This window comes from Anopheles aquasalis, chromosome 2, assembly GCF_943734665.1.
Source record: "Anopheles aquasalis chromosome 2, idAnoAquaMG_Q_19, whole genome shotgun sequence".
Lineage (NCBI taxonomy): Eukaryota > Metazoa > Arthropoda > Insecta > Diptera > Culicidae > Anopheles > Anopheles aquasalis.
In genome coordinates this window covers 69,058,147-69,075,646 of record NC_064877.1, presented here as the reverse complement: position 1 = coordinate 69,075,646, position 17,500 = coordinate 69,058,147, and the positions used below count along the sequence as shown (strand labels likewise).

General features: G+C 52.1%; 2 protein-coding genes across 2 annotated transcripts in view; one reads left to right on the top strand and one right to left on the bottom strand.

The window, feature by feature from the left end:
• LOC126573178 (uncharacterized) overlaps positions 1 to 9,987 on the bottom strand; it is an 11,397-nt gene extending 1,410 nt beyond the window's left edge. Inside the window, exon 1 of the mRNA XM_050233111.1 lies at positions 1 to 9,987. This exon is cut by the window's left edge and continues 1,410 nt beyond it. Coding sequence (XP_050089068.1) covers positions 1 to 9,899 — 9,899 coding nt within the window. The 5' untranslated portion in view covers positions 9,900 to 9,987.
• Positions 9,988 to 11,037: 1,050 nt separating this feature from the next.
• LOC126573179 (uncharacterized) overlaps positions 11,038 to 17,500 on the top strand; it is a 10,361-nt gene continuing 3,898 nt past the window's right edge. The window contains exon 1 of the mRNA XM_050233112.1: positions 11,038 to 17,500. This exon is cut by the window's right edge and continues 3,898 nt beyond it. Within this exon, the coding sequence (XP_050089069.1) occupies positions 11,199 to 17,500 (6,302 nt within the window). The 5' untranslated portion in view covers positions 11,038 to 11,198.

The window sequence follows — 17,500 nt, the reverse complement described above, 5'->3', positions numbered from 1 at the left end:
CATCTTTGCTCTAGTTCGTCCTTCTGCTGCTGCTGTGTTTGCTCGTCGGAAGTTCCCGCCGCTACCGACGGATGGAGAACGGTTTGGACGAGGCAATTAACTTCGCGCAGAGCTGCCGGAGCGACTCGAGCCAACATCAACCATCCGTCGAGATAATCGAACACTTTCGGGGCTGGCGGCAGCAGCTGCATCGAGAGAAGATTGGACTGTTCTCCATCGCAAGAGATCGAAGGGATTCCGGCGTAGGTGATTGGCATGCAGCTGCGGTAGTGATCAGATGCTTCCAGGTTGGCATGTGGTTTTGGATGAATCGTTTCGGTCGAACTATGGGAGTAGCATTTCACGTAATCACGTATTCCTTCCGTTGGATCGCTGACACGATAACAGTTCTGGATGAAGGAGGTCGGTTTACCGCGTTGCTGGTTAGAGCTTCCTCTCGTCGTGGACACGTGTTTAGAATGGACGTTGTTGCTGGACTGCGGCTTGTGCGAACCAAAAGACAACCATTCGTAGGGGATGTGGAACCAGTTGAACATGGTCTCAATCCTGCCAGCGCTGGATGAAGAAGTGCGATTGCTGTTCGCATAGTCGGCCTCATCTAACGGTAGGGGCAGTGGCCCCTGAAGTGGCAACGCTAGCGGTTGATTAGTTATTCGACCCATTGCGGGTTTGATGATACGATTGGAGAATCCTTTCGTGGCGACGGCAGTGCTGAGGATGTGCACCAACACCGAAAAGCCGGGCACGGGACTTTTCTCGAAGCTGTCACCAATCCGGAGCGATACAATGAATGCGTAAAACGCGATCGGTATGATACCCCGTTGCAGATTTGCAATCGCTAGCGCATTCGTGCGGAGAAAGAAACGCATTCCAGCCATCTTGGACGACCAGTCACCCTTCATGAGGCGGTGCATGCGGAAAAATACCTGCGATTCGGCGAACCTGTCCAGTGAGGTGCTGATCTTCTTGACATAGCGTCGAGCCGTATTCGGAAGATTGCGCGTAACCATCATTATGCAGGTAACGCTGGCGAACGCATCGAACATGCTGTAATAAAGCCCGGGATCGGTGAAGTCCCATTTCCTGACATCAAACTCTCCGCCCATTTTAATCACTGCAAAGAAGTACGCGAACGTTACGCTCATGGTGACTTTGGTGGCGACGAACAGGGCCCGACCCAGCGCGGTCGTTATCGCTTTGAAGGAATTGTACAACGATCGTGGATTTGTTACAACGAACGCGGCCATAGCAACGCCTCCCAGTAAAGCATTCCAGGTGCTGGGACTGGTGAGATCGAAATCGGCCGGGTTCCAACTGCCACTGGCGGCGGCCATCGAGAAGTAAGCGAGCGTAATGCCCGAGCAAACCATAATGCTGATCGAGGTGGTCAGCGATAGCCCTAGCCCAACGAAGTATGCCACCGAGGCAGACATGTTGAATGGAATGGATAGACCGGTCAGGGCACCACCGATCATGCCGAGCCAAAGGATTTTCGATTTCCAATCCCACTGCAATGGGTTCCACGAGCGGGCCACTGTCGAGGCACCAACGTAGGCACCTATCAAGGCAAGAATGAAGCAAGTGATGGCAAATGCAAACTCACCATCCGGATCGACCAGCGACACCGGTGAGTTCCCGGCGTACACGTAAGGACTGGCGTACTGCTCCTTGGGATCCATCTGATAGAAACGCCCGATGTCGGGATCGTACAGCCTTGCTCTGTAGTTGTACAGTTCGATGTCTTCGTCCCACTCCTGTCCCGTGTAAAGATACGATATCTGACCATCGAAATCTGTACCATAGCGACGGAATATCTGTCCGTAGGGTAGGTAATCGTATGCCGCCACAACTTCTCCGTCCTTCACCACCAACCGAACCGATCCTTCATGATCCGTGATCACACTGTACAGCTGATCATTCCGAACGAATCCAATCAACTGTTGATCCTTGTACACGTAGCTCGTTACCCGCACATCAGGCGGTTGATCACTGGCCAGATAGGTCATCTCCATGTCCACCAACACGATACCGTGTGCATCCCGGATGTAGTATTTTTCATGCGTAACCGATCCTTCGGCATCCAGCACCTGCTTGAAGGTTCGCTCTCCTCGCACATCATACTGGAAGTTTAGTTTCCGTCCGTCCATCATCTCGATCTTGGACACGCGATGCAATATTCGGTCGTACTCCATGTGCTTGATGCCTTTATGTTCCGCCTTTACGACAGCTCCATCACTGTTATGTTCCATCTCGAACGACTGTTCCTTGTCCTGGAATTGATCGAAGCTCAATCGGTGGACCTTGGTGATCTGGTTCGTACCCTCGCGGTACTCCATTCGGTAGCGCGTGAAGCCCGTATAAAACATTCGATGATTACCATTCGCATCGATCTCGTACGATTGCACATCGCCAGCCGATCGACCGAGACCCGTGGCGAAATGATGTGTCAGCACGCGCACAATATCGGGTATGTGTTGGCGGAATGCCTTCAAAGCATTCCCAAATTCCTCTTGCAGTGCTCGCAGTGGACTTTCGGCAGTGGATCCCAATACGCCGTGTTTTTTTAGCAGTGCTTTGGCCTCCTCACATCTAGCTTTCACCATGTGTGATGCTTCGATCCACCGATCGCACTTCCGCTCAAAGTCCTGTTCAGTCACTCCTGCCCGATCGGCGATCGCACGTGACAACATGATCTCCAGTTGCTGGCTGAAGCGATGTTGGTGAACGAACGTTTTGAACAGCGATCTCATACCAGGACGACCGTGGCACAAGCTCGGATTGGTGCAGTCCGTAGTGAGGAACTCGTTCGACGTCAATGCATCCCAAATCGTTTTCGAGTTCTGCTCGCTGACCCCCGTTATCTCTCTACCGAAGCTCTTGTGTGTCAAGGGCGTTAGCTTATGCTCATCCTTACCGTGGAAGTACTTGGCTTTCATCATCTGATCGTGATCATCATAGTCATACCGATGGCCATACTCCAGCGGGAAGCTCCTGCCGCTCAGCACTCCCGCCAGATGATTCAACGGAATTCGATCACCACAAATGTGCGGTAGCTCATCATCCCGCTCCGCATACAGCGTCCTGTTGACCTGATTGTTCTGAAGGTAACCGGCCCGTTTCAAAGCCTCGAAACAAACTGCTGCTTGTTTGGAGTTTAACAGTTCATTTACGAAATACTCCGGGAAAATGCCATTCCGAAGCGCCCCGACGGTCGGTTGCCAGTGTGCCGTGAAGAAAGTCTGCGAGATGAGACCCTCGTAGATCGGAGTGTAACTATCCTGACCATAAGAATCGGTTTCCAGATAGCTAATCCTTTCACTCAGGAACGGATCATCGATTTGTACCAAAAAGCCGGGCTCATTGTAAGTGAAGTTTCGTGCGAAGGAATGGACAGTACCGGGCTCCACGATCATCTTTTCCAGCACTCCATCGGCATTGTACCGGAACGTGAACAGTGGTTCCGCGTTGGTCTCTGAACGGATAGCGCTTATCTCACCGTGTCCATTGTAATCATGAATGAGCTTCAGCCTGCCCACGTCGCCGAAACTGATCGGATACACGATTGACCGTAGCTTGTCGTTCTCCCATTCATAATCGATCGAGTACGTCATGTTGATCGTGTTCACCACGTACGCCTTCTTCAGCAGGAGATCCCTCTCGCCAAAGATCAAGTATTCGGTCATTTGATCGTCCCCGATGTACCTCGTGGACAGCTGCGACCGATAGCGAAACCGTGGCTGGCTGTCCTGCTCACCGTATAGCGTCTCGATAGAGTTGCTTGATCGTGGCACGTCTTCGTTGCTATCCAAAATTCGTTTACACTCCTCGTGGGTCAGATTAACGAGGGCTTCGCGGGTCACTTTACCGTTCGCTGCATACACAAAGTGTATCACCCGATCCAGTTTCTCCTCGTGATTCTTATGGAGCGTGAAACGAAGTGCACCATAGCGATCGTACAGATAGTGAGTGATACCACCGTCCGGTGTACGCCGGCGGACCATACGCTGGCCTCCGTTCTCATAATCGCTTCGCACTTCCCACAGCTTCTGTAGCTTCAACTGATCGGCGGAGGGTTTTTGACTGGCCTGGAAGAATGGCCCATTGGTAGTCATCGTACGTGCCATCGAGTGGTACAGAGGGGGAAGCTCTTGCACCAGCTTCGATGCTTCGTTGAACCGATAGGTAGTCAGCCGATCATCGTAATTACCAACCTTCGAATACTTGGCCACCTTGTTACCATCTTTGTCCTCCACCGTCAGGCGAATGGCACCGCCCGGATGCTCAACCACTCGGTGCTGGTAGCCCTCCGACAGGGGAAACAGTGTATCCAGCCACTTATTCGGTGGCCTGTTCGAGTAGCGCCTACGATACTTGCCAGTTATTCCGTACATCTTCCCCGGTAGTCCCTGAATCTGCTTGCTGTCTGTCGGATTGGCGCTGTAAATTGTGCGCGAATAGGGATAACCTTCGCAGGTTGGGTGCAGATTAGCTACCACACCAGTTAACCGCTCCGTTGCATTATCCATCTTGATGGCAAACCGCTCGTAGAAGCCAAAAAACTGTGACTCATTTGCAGTGCGATGCAGCTGGGTCCACTTTGTCTGCATGATGGGTCGTTCGATTTCGTCGTACCAGATCTCCCGTACACGCACCCGGTCCGGATGCTCGTACACGACCAGCTGTGTTGGCTGGCCCGATAGGTTGTGGTAGGTGATCTTGATCCGCGCATCGTACATCTCGACAAACTCACTAACCTCGAACGGTCCGGTGGAGTGCAGGGTGAAGGTTCGATCGTCACTAGCCTTTTGCAGCAGTGCCTCCTGTAGCAGCACACCATCCAACCAGATCGATGCACGAACCTCACTGAGAACTATGAGGATCTCTCCATACGATGGAGTACATCCCGTGGCCGCACCGCGGTCACCACAATGCAATGGGAATGTTAACCCTCGCCAGCTGAACGATAGCGACGCTTTGGGTGGTGGTAGTAGCTTGTACACGAATCGAATGCTTAACGATGAGCACGGCTTTTCATCTAACTTTCGGGAAATGGTTGTACTCTTTAACCCGTGATACGTTGCCGTTCCATGCTCGAACCTCCATTCTACACCGGTCGTTCGCCATCGATCCGATCCGAAATCGTCGTACTTACTGCGGCGCGGTTTCAGCTCGATCAGGCACGGTCTGGCAGCCATTTGGCGAGTGAACATGATCTTCGATTCCACCGAAAGCTCCAGCACTTCGGCGTGCTCCGAGAACATGATCGATTTTTTGCCCTGTGGATTGTAGAAACAGTACCGCGGGAGCCCCGCCGTACCCAGCACCGCCCGTAGCTCGCCCGTGATTGGTTTGTACACGTTGATCGCTAGTGGCATCGTGAGGGGAGAGAAGCGAATGTGATCGATATCGATTTGTGGGTGCGCCTGGGACGGTGTTACGGTGATCAGGAAGGATAGCTTGGTGGCCGGTGGAAAGTGTGTCGCATCGAGAATGGTTTCGATGTAGCTCCAGCTACCGATCTGATGTTTCACCTTCGCATTAGCTGTAGAGATGACTTTTTGGATCGGCGATGTCCCGGGTTTCGCCAACACGCTAACGCCCAGATTGTCAAACGTTTGGCCAACTGCCGGTTTCGGGGTTCGCAGCCAGCAGGACACTACGAACGTTGTGTTGGGTTCAGCCGGTTCGAACGTAGCGATAAGGTTGCTTTCCCGGCCGCTCAACCTCAGAAAGCGGTTTTCCGATTCTCGTGCGATAAATTTCCCATCAAACATCCACCGTTTCTGGACTCCGATGGCGTTCTTTTCGTACGTCTCGAAACCGTAGTAGCCAACCATTTCATCCGCCATTCGATAGGGCCCGAGATCGAGCACCTGCAATCGGCCTCCCTTATCCAGGATCATACGCTCGAGATCGGCATCCGATGGTCGCTGATCGGCGGCCTGTTTCCGCTTCTGTTCGTCCCGCAAACGTGGATCCAACACTTCGTGGCCATCGGCCGCGTATGCTTTCCGCAGCGTAGTGCCCGTCTCCAGATCGATGCTCTGCTCGTACCAACCGAACTGGGCCGGTTTACCACCGGGCAGTAGCTTCAACCGGCGGAACACGTACCCATCGGCGGACAGTTGCAGATCCTGCATATCATACCGGTGCTCCGTCACCAGTGGCACCTTCTGAAAGGGTGCGGTCAGCGTTTGCTTGGCAAACACGGTGATGCGACTGTCGATGAAGTACTTAACCGAACGGAACATGAGCCAGGTGCGGGGAGTGGTCGCATTCTCCCGGATCGTTGTGATTATCGCCAGCTGGTTACTCGCCTGGTTGATCGTTTCATTCGGGAACGTGACCGTTCGTTGGCGATCCAAGAAAAACACCTGCAACGGGGTTTCCGGTCGCTGTGATTGAACGTACGCCGGTAAGACGAGTTGAATTTCCCGCGGTTTGGGTGTACCCGTATCGAACAGCACGGCACGGGATCCGTTCGAGACGAGCTTAAAGTTTGCGTCCACATTTTCCTTCACGAGCCGGTAGTCACCCATCAGGTGTTTGTCCACTTTGCGCATCCGCAGTGTGTCTTCACTCAGCCGCTGCTGGATCCAATTGGTACCGTCATTCTTTATCTGATGGCCACCGACCAGCACACCGTCCGCATTCGTCAGAAGCCCAAACTGTGACAGATCCAACGCGAACACGACGGCATCTTTGACCGTCTTGTAGATGCGGGCGTACTCGCCCTTCAACATTTCCACCGTATCGTTCCACAGCTTCGCCCACTCCCGGTAGTGCATGTTGGCCTTCTCCGCTTGCACCTCCTTTCTGCGCTGCTCGAATGCCTGCCGATGCGGACCGGTCGAGTTGCGCACCCGGAGATGGTACTTGTTCTCGTGCGGCCCGTACCCCAGGTGGAACGCATCGTTCTCCTCTGTCCGTACCGTGTAGGTGAAGGTTTTCATGTCGGCCAACTCCAGCTTCACCGTGTAGTAGTCGCTTACCGTGACCGCTTCGGTCAAATTGAGCATGATGAACCGAACCCACATCTCGAGCCGTGATCCAGTAAAGACCGGTGCCTTCAGGATCAGCGCCTGCCGGTAGCTACTCAGCATGTCCGCCACCAAACCCTTGCGAATGGAATCCTTCAACTCGTCGCCGATAGCGAACGACTCAACGAACCGGTCGATCGCGGCAAATGAGTCCCAGTTCGGGCTGGCGGTGTTCTCTAACCAGCCTGTTCCGTCACGCAGCACGTAAATCCGCATAGTCTGATCGAACGTAGCGTACCCATGGGCAAAGGCGTGCACCGCAAAGTTTTTCGGTAGATTGGAACGCACGACGATGTCACTGTAGCTGCCCGCTTCGGAAACGGTGAGGACATGCAGCTCCTTGGTGTCCGATATGAGGGCAAAGGCATTTCCTGCCGTTACCGTACCGTTGAGCGGGAAGTCATGGTGGTACGCCCGGTGTGTCCAACCTTCTCCCGTGTCGCCCTGGCTGTACTGTAGGATCGCGATGTCCTTGCTGTCTTTGTACATGATCGTCACCACCATGAGCTGCTCGAGTGCGTGCACAGTGTGGCTCTTGAAGTCGGGCATTGCGACCACTGTGATGGTTTGGTTCGTTTTTGCGCTACTCCTACCACCGAGCGGATCACGTACGTGCAGCTCAAAGATGCCGTCCACTGCGCTTGCATCCACAACGACCATATAGTCCGGACCGTAGAAGATTGAGGGTGTGTGGCCGATCAAAATTTTTCGATTCAACGCCGAGGCATCGATTGGTAGATCGGTGTACTCGGCGGACCACACAACACCGTTAGGGTACACCATGCTCGATAGGCGACCATGCTGATCATACTCAAACTCGAACAGCTTACGATCGCTTTGGGTGATGGCTTGCAATACACGATTATTGCTGCCACTGCCAGTGTAGTGGAACCGGACCAGCTGCTCATACTTGACCGTGTTAATGGCGAAACTTGATAAACGATCTTGTTCGTAGCTCAATTTCACCAACGATCCATCGTTCAGGGCGACCGTCGTTAATCGGATGTCGGAACCCTTCTTCACCAGCTCGTAATCATACGAAGCGGAATGTCCGATGCCATCGGTCTCCGAAACGAGATACCAAATCGTTGCCTGCTCGTCCACCGCCGTCGGTTTCGGACCACAGAGCGGCCACGACGGACAAACGTGCTGCAGCTGGAAGTTTTTGACCACTTTGTACTGGAGTGTACGATTTTCGATCTTCACTTCCCACACATCACCGGAGCGGATGTACCGGATCTTGACATCATCGTAACCTTCGATCGCGAACGACATGTCAACGATTCGCGGATCATACTCCGCGGGCAGTCGCTTCAGAATGATCCGTTGATTGTCCTTCACGAACGAATAGATGTGATCCTGACTGAAGGCGCTCATCTTGCGATCGACCATAATGTAATCCAACGGGAAAGACCATCCCCGGCCCAGCTCGTTGCTGTAGTCAATGTTTTTGTACTGGAACAGTTTTCGCACACCGACACCGAACGGGTTGCGGATGTCGATCAGTGGCAGTGTCAACTCGACCGTTCCCGAGTGGGGATTGAAGGGTTGCAGTAGCGTGCTCAGGTCGAGCTGATCGTGAAGCCACAGTGTGTACGAACTTTGGGCGAACAGCTCCGGGATGATGATGACGTTCTCCTCCGGAGTCGATGCAGATGACTCTTCGACGGAATCAAACTCCGGTGGGGCTGGCTCCGAGCTTGCGACATGCTTTGCCTCCGATGTGTACGGCTTTGTACGAACCATGGCTAACCCGTTGGAAGTTTGCATGAAGATCTCCAACTCGTTCGCTGACGAAGTTCTCTTTCCTATGAACTTTATCAAACCGTATCGAATGGATAGATCTTCCACGTGATTGTCGAGGATGTTGCTAAAGTCCAATCCCAGATTCCCACGATACAGACGTAGGGCCAGCAATCCTTTTGGTCCCGAACCAAACAGCTCATCCATTCCGTTGCCATTAATATCGCTCGTCATGATTGCTTCCACCGCCTTTGCGGTCCATCCTCGTAACTTGGAAAATGCCGTCGAGTAGTGTACTCTCTCGAATGTGTCAACGGTCTCGTTGTAGCGGTACATCATCAGACCGTCGTTGGAAAAGTGTAGAAGATCGTTGTACTTTGTGTTATTGAAATTGGCGAACATAAGCCGATCGTAGTCCTTGCTAATCGTTGGGAATTTCGAGATCTTCACCAGAGGCTTCAATTCGTACTGCTCGTTGAAACGGAACAGCTGCAATTCAGACTCTGTACGCAACGCGATTGCCAGTTGCGGCTTATCGTCGACATGCTCGATCAGTGTGATGCGCGATGATGGTTTCGTCCACTCGATGCCCAGTTTCGGAGGGTGAAGTAAAGCTTGAAGTGGCTTCCCTACATTCGTCAGATCAATCGAACGAAACTCAATCGTCGAGTTGAGGCGCGTAACTACACCAATCCTATTGTCTACAGGGAATATTTTCCCCATATGAAAAGCACTGCCTGGGTCCCCATACCCGAATGCATCGTGGTATTCCGCGATCACTGTCACTAACTGCAGCGTTGCCTCTGACCACCGGTACGCACACAATCCTTCGATTTTTCTCACCAGCAACCATCCATCACCGAACACATGCCACGGATAGAGTGGTGTCTTGTGGCCGACGGAGAAAAATGCTTCTTCCCGCTTCACCTCAATCCACTCTTCATTTCGTTGCACGTAGACCAGCAACGATCGGTTGATGCGGATGAACAGGGTGGATTTTAAGGTTCCCTGTTTCACTTCCGTTGTATCGTGAGCATCTGCTCGGACTACGTTCTGATGATCACGCAGTGACACCTTGTAATCGGTGTGTTTAGCTATCGCTGCCTCTGTGCTCATTTTGAAAACGATAAAGTTTTAATCGTGATATGCATTCGGAGTTACGAGGCCCTCTCGAACAATTGCTGTTTACTGAAATGTTTCAATAAGTATATGAATGACTACTGCTAATCTGCACTGAACTTGCAGCGCAGTAATTTGTTATCTTTTATATCGTATCGATACCCTTCACTATTGACATAATTGCAGTTGATTTAAATATTGATCTGGATCGAGCAAAGTAATTATTTATGCATAACTGTAGGGATTGCGCCATCTGCACTATTGCAACATCGCACATTGGGCCTTGATGTGTGGTTTTGGCCGATTTTTGAAGCTGAAAAAATTATGCTTTTCACGATTTTGCTTACGGAAACGGGCTTTACATAATTATTGTAAAGAAAGTATCACCATTTTTTAAGAAAACTCGACGGGGTTGCCTGAAGAATAGTGTCCTGATAATGTGTTAAACATTTAAAAAAGAGTAGCTCCAGTAGATTTTACCGTACGATGGGCACCCACTTTGAAACCGGTGACGCATTTTTCAAATCGGGTTCGTCGCTTAAACAAGTCTTTTGATTCGTACCGAAAACGGCTCATTTTTGATGATTTGTTTTTAGCAAAATATCTAGCTAAGCACATTTTTGCAAATACCATAATAATCTACAACTTTTGAAGAAAATGTGTTCGTATTTTGGAGAAAATATTTTATACACTTACGTCCATGGCATCAAATTGAGACACGCGTGTCTGCAAATGCACGAGGCGCGACTGTTCAAAAATCAATATCTAAGTCAAAGATATAATATAAACATAAAAAAGATAAAGATAAAATAAGAGAAGCAGAAAAAATCGAAATTCTAACCAAGTCTCTAACTCCCATTCTATAATTGACCGAAAGTAAACAAATAAATTGCACACTTTGCATTATTCCAATGTTGCCTCAAACGGCTTAACCGTAGGTTTGATTCTTGGTTGCAATCAATCGATGACCAGATTAAACAAATAGCTTCAGAACAAACAGAGAACACAGAAAGCACTAACATAACTATAGGCCGATCGCCGCATGTGTAAATATCTATGCTGTTGCGGCAGAGGATATAAAAGGAGAACCGCACGTTCCATCGTTCTATTTAGTGTTTCCCCCGGGTGGGTTTCGTTTCCATACTGTTGTTTGTGTCAAACTTTTGCTTCCATTCTCGTTCCCAAAAGGCAAACCAAACGAGTTTCAGAAAATCTTTTAGCTAAACTAACCAATTGCGACCCAACTGTTTGTGCCAGTTTCCTCTTCGTGGGTCGGTGGTGGACAGTGCAATCGCCATGAGTGATGACGCAATGAATAGCACTCTGAGTTACTACACTCTGCAACCGTCGTCGAGTCAGCTGCTAGCCAGCATTCCGGCTGATCATGAAGTCACGGTGAAGCGCGAATCCGTTGCCGTAGCGAATCGTTGTTTCGTTCGCGACAATCGAATGCTGCTAATCTACGAGCTGAATGGGGACAAGTGGACGCAAGTCCACAAGGAACCAGAGCTCTTCTCGTTCGCGTATGCTACGGAAAACTATCCCTGGGAAGTGTATGATGGTGGATTGCTGGTTGTTCGAAAGATCGAGGGTGTCGTCGTGTACCGATGGGCCAACGGTAAGCTCGAGCAAGTGCTGGTAATTTCCGAGTATCACGATGCGTACGGGTACGATGCACTGGACAGCAGCGTAGTCTTGGGAAAGTTTTTTGTGTCCGACAAGTATATTGGAGTCGTTTCTCGTTTACAATCCACCGTCCAGTTTCGTTCGATTGATCTAACGAACGTAGGGAAGCCGCTCCAAGCTTTACTTCACCCTCCGAAACTGGGCGTCGAGTGGACGAAACCCTCATCACGCATCACACTGATCGAGCATGTTGACGATAAGCCCCAACTGACAATCGCGCTGCGTACGGAGTCTGAATTGCAGCTGTTCCGTTTCAACGAGCAGTACGAACTGAAGCTTCTGACCACGGTGCTGGAGTTTCCGCCGATTAGCCAGGACTACGATCGGATCGTTTTCGCCAAGTTCGATAATACCAAGTACAATGATCTGTTGCACTTTTCCAACGACGGTCTGATGATGTACCGCTACAATGAGACCATGAGCAGCTTCGAGAAGGTGTACTATTCGACGGTATTCTCTAAGCTGCGCGGATGGACCGATCAAACGGTGAAAACGATCTCGACTATCGACGTCGACGGCGATGGAATGGATGAGCTGTTTGCTTCTGGCCCGCTAGGACTGTGTCTGTATATGCCCACATTCACGAACGATGGTTTCGAGCTGGCCAACGTGTTTAACCCGTCAATCACTGATCTCTCGCTTCGTTACGGGCTTCCAAAGCTCGCCGCGAAGGCAGTGGGTAACGCTAACGGGCACAACGTTTTGCTGTACACCGGCGAGCAGTTGCTTAACGTGAAAGTTCATTCCTACCAACCAGAGACAACCGTAATACCGACCAGTGAAGTAAATCCCGCCGTCACACCGTCACCGGCTGTTCCTCTGTTGGTACCACAGAGTAAGTACTTCCTCTGGCTCCATGATCAAATGGATCTGACGACCATTCTGCAACCGTTGAACCCACACGCTGGCACGGTGGAGCTATCGATTCCGCTCATCGAGCTGCAAAATCCGTTCGGTGTAAGCGTCCGCAAGACGGTGCAGTACAAGAACATACCTTACGAGGGAGTTCTGGGTAAGGGATGGTCACTCCCGCTCGACTACATTACCGTCGAGCGGAAGGGTAGCGCTTTCCGTCAGGATTATCAGTACGCCATCGTGAAGAACAACAATCGGATTCTGTTGCGTGCGCGCCCCGAGTGGGACATGGCCTGGAGACGGTACTTCCAGGTGGACGGTTACCGGCACGCACGGATCTTCTATCACGAGAAACAGAACCGCTGGGAGGTGATGATGCAAGACCGCACGTTCGTGTACGGTACGTGGGAAAAGTTTAAAACCTTCAGCCAGGAGATGGTTTGCAGCACTTGGCCACTGTGCGGACCGAAATCGAACAAGACCCAACATTTGCCGACCAAGTGGTACCTGGTGCACGAGCAGAACGAGGCCGGCCATCACGCCAACTATTACTACGATCCGCTGGATGGTGGTCTCCGCTATCGGTTGGCTAGTATCCGCTTGGACAATGAGCACTCGGTGACGCTGAAATACGGCCAGGACGGGCGACTGTCCAACTTTGCCCTCTCGACATCGGCTTACGATCAGCGGGTGGCCTTCGGGTATGAGGGTAACCGATTGACGAGCATCAAACAGGAAGATAAACCACTGTTTGCGTTCGAGTACAAGAATGAGCGTATAGCCAAGATCACGTACCCGAATGGTTTGCAATCGAGCCTGGAGTACGAGGACATTATCATCGATCGCACGCGCTCCGAGGAGGTTGTGTCGGTGGATGAGAATCCGACGATCTACTATGGGCCCGATTATACCGCCATCCTGTGCAACAGTGACGAAGGTGGCACCGATCATAAGGTGTTGACGGTGCGCACACTGCTCGGTGGCACCGATAGCGAGAAGGTGATGGTGGAGAAGCTGCACCTCGGTAAACCGAACATCAAGAACCAAATGGTGCACGCACTGGAAAATCTGCTAGTCGTTGTGTTGATCTATGAAACGCACAAAGACGTCACGGTGCTACAGCACGTGAAGGGCAAATGGACGGAGAAGAAGCGTTACGATGCGTTCCCACTGCTCGGAACGATCGGTGCCGGTAAGCGGTTCGTGGTGCTTTACGATCTCAAAACCATCCAAGCGCTCACGATCAAAGGACAACGGGGCCAGCTGGACGTTAATACCGTGCACACCGTGACCAACACTAACTTTCTGATCCGCGAGTTCGTGAACGGGTTCGTAACGTACGACGAAACCGGTACGCTGACCGTTTGGTTGATCAAGGAGGACAGTCGGTGGATTAGGGGACGGATGACACCCGAGTTGGCGATATACATGGAGATTGAGCGGTTCGTTTCGATGTTCGATCTGTCGGCCGAGTTTCGGGAAGCGCTTCGCAAAGGACTCCGAGCGGATGCGATCACAATGCACCAGAATGCGGTCGTTCTACGAGCACCGGTTCTGGTCGATCAAAAGCTCACCGTTGCCGTTCATATCCTTACGGTGGATTTCACCGGAACGGCTCCGTACGTGTGCGATAAGAAGGTGGCCAACATACCGGTGGCCGATTTCCGGACGTACGAGTACGAAATGCGTACCAAGGATGGTGATCTGTTCAAGCTGGGCTACAAACCGCAGGGTCGAACGTTGCAACTCTCGGTGCGGTCTAGCAAGGGGCCACTCATGCATAGTCTGGAAGAGCAAAGAAAAAAAGCGTACCGTGAGATCGATGGTAGCCGTGAGAGTGACAGCTCGAAGAAGAAGTACCGCCAGGATGTGGACAAAAGTTTGCAGGACGAAACGAACAAGATCTATCGTACGGTCGTGGAAAAGGTACAGTTCGCGATGGATCTGTCGCAGTTCGGTGTGCTGTCGAATGTGAACGGTATTTTGACGGCAAACACACAGCTAACCTTCGATGGTGTGACCTGGGTGCAGAAGCGCGTCGGTGAGCAAACGATGCGGCTGGAGCATGTGAACGAGCTGCTGAGCGATGGGTACAGGCTGGTACGGAACGGACGATACGACACGTTCAAAATCCATGACGTCCGGCAGAACAGCACAATCTTTGATACGCAAACCACCAACCCGAACGAGCTACAGATCGTGGCACCGCGTTATGTCCAGGCGCAGCGTCGCCAACAACCGTTGCGAGTGTTTTTCTTCAAAAGCCGGGAAGTGTTTACGTTCCCAGCGAGGGATAAACTGAACCGTGCCAGTAACAGCATCGCACTGGTGATGGTACGTACGCGGGGGGCTGCTAGTCGGTACGTTATCTTCCGCCCGGTCGATTCCTTTCTGCTGAAACAGACCACCGTCTTTAGCCGCCAGACGGTTCGGTTGAACGGGGAGGAATCGCGCGTTACGAGCTATCTTTTCGATGCTGCCGATGCGCACCTGTCGAGCGAAGGGGCCACCTTCCACCGGACGCGTATTGTGCCCGGTGGGAACAGTACGCGGTTCGGGTGGCACGAGCAGAGCACCGACATGAAGAGTGGCAAGACGACGGAGAAGTCCTTCTCCGGTGATGGGCGTGAGGTGACGGTGCGCGAGAAGAAAACGACGAACGAAGAGTCAACGAACGCCAACAAGGACACCGTGATCTGGGATCGGAGCGGGCAGCTGAAGATCGTCGATCTCGGTCCCATATCGGTGGCCGATCAGACCGTAGCGTACTACGGGTTCGAGCAGTATGAGCTGAACCAGTACGGAAACCCTAAGGCAAACCTTAGCTGGGCGTTCAACGAGCGAGATGTTTACTTTGAGCATGAGAACCACTATCTTAAGCTTCCGTACGGTCAATCGTTGAAGGGTACGCTCCGGCCGAAGGATCCGCTCAGCGTGTTTCTCGTTACGTGCTGGGTACGGGTTGCTGGTCAGCCGGTCGGCGACAGTATCGACATCGTGCGCGTGGACGTCATCAACGAGGTGGACAAATCGAAACAAAGCTTCTCGGGAGCGAAGGTACACTATCCGATCCAAAACTGGCACTACATCGAGACGATCATCGATACGACCAAGTATGCCCCAGGGGCCAAGCTTCAGCTGCACATCACCTTTCAGCCGACCGCCAGCTACAAGACGATCGATGTGGATCATATTCGCTTTTCACCGCTAGACTTTAACTTCCGGGCCAACATCTACACACCCGTGATGGCGGATCTACGTGCGGTGCTCAGTAACAATGGGCTACCGAGGCAGAGTCTCTACAGTCCACGTAGTAAGCGTGTGCTGCTCCTGTCGGAGCATGGCCAGATTATGGACTTTTCTATGCACACGAAAATAGTGGTCGCTGAAGCCCTGGGGGCGATGCAGAGTCTGGTCGAGTTGAAACCACACCGAGGGGTGTACGATTCATTCCAGCAGAGTGACTGGACGACGAGCAAGCCTAAAGATTGGACTTTCCGGCATGGTGTGCTGAGCTACAAGAACGATGCTGCTGGGGAGATCGTGCGTACCTTTACCGGACCATTCCGTACGCTTGCCCTCCGGTTTCTGTACCATCTAAAGTCAAACGGTGGCCGTCTTTCGTTCAACTGGAACTCCCTAGCAGTCGACATCACTTGCCACCGGTGCCCCGGGTTGCCTGAGGTGGGCGAAGTGTTTATCTTCGTCACTCCGAAGCGTGTATCGGTGTGGTTGGAGGGTTGTTTGATGAGCGAGACGCTACTGCCCAGCAGTGGCACCAGCGGGGATACGGGCGTATTGCGGCTCCGGCCAACGGGTACATTCACCTTCACCGAGTTCGCCGTCATGTACGACTCGCGCGTGAAGGTAACCTACCACAACCGGATGGGCCGCCCGGTACAGATAATTGAGTACGAAGATCCGAGCACGGTGCGAATTCGAGAGATACTCTACGATGAAATCGACCGGCCGACCATGCAAACCAAGTGGACCAAATTGGTCAGCCGGGGGAAGGAGTTCTTTGCATTCCGGCAAGACTTTGTCACATCGATCGGGCAGACGTCGGGCCGTATGGCCGGTAGGGTTGCTGAAGCTAATCCATCCTGCGATGGCTACCCGTTCTCGCAGACCATCTACGCCAACGATCCTACGGAGAATAAGCAGCTACAGGGTCTGCCGGGTCAGGACTATACGATTCACGGTAAATACCGGAGACGCTACTCGATGAAACCGGAGGTGGCCCTGCTGCGGATACTGTTTCCCGAGTCCGAAGGCTTCCGGCAGCGGATTGTCGAACGGCCGGGTGGTGCGATACGGGCCAAGGTGGAAGATCTACGGGGTAACAAGGTGGCCAAGTATTGGAAGGTAGGAAACTATGAGGACCGCCTGACGACGTATAAGTACGACTCGGAAGGTCGGCTGGTACGGGAGCTTCCGCCGCAGTTCCACGCCCTTGCGGGCACCTGCTCTAGCAGGGTATCGTTGTTCAACGTAAACTGGACGAGTGAAATTATAAAGCTTCGTAACAAGTGGATGGTGGAGCAAATCTACGATGAGAATCATATGCTTACCAAGCAAACGCCGGACGGTGGTTTGTACGAGTACGTGTACAACGAGCAGGGTATCTTACGGTTCTCGATGCACTTTGATGCATCGAAAAAGCTGGACCGGGTGATTCACTTTTCGTACGCCTCCAATGGGAAGGTAACGCGCGAAGCGCTCGTTAATCTGGATCGCAAACAGTGCTACGATAGTGTGGAATCGTTTGACGTGCCTGAGTCGAACGATCTAATTGAATCCGTTTACGGTGAGCTGGATTTGAATCCGATGGTTCGCTACCGGTCCCAACAATCCACTCGCCGGATCGGTGAGAATCGGATGATGGAGAGTTTAATCTTCGATGAGAACGAGCGGCTGATCAAGAAGGTATTCATCGTGCCCACCATCAACACGACCTATTCGATCGACTACGAGTGGGAGAATGGTGTGCTGCAGGCCATCCGTTATCCGATTGATTCCGCTGTTGGGCCTTTAGAGCTAAGGTACGAATACGGTGG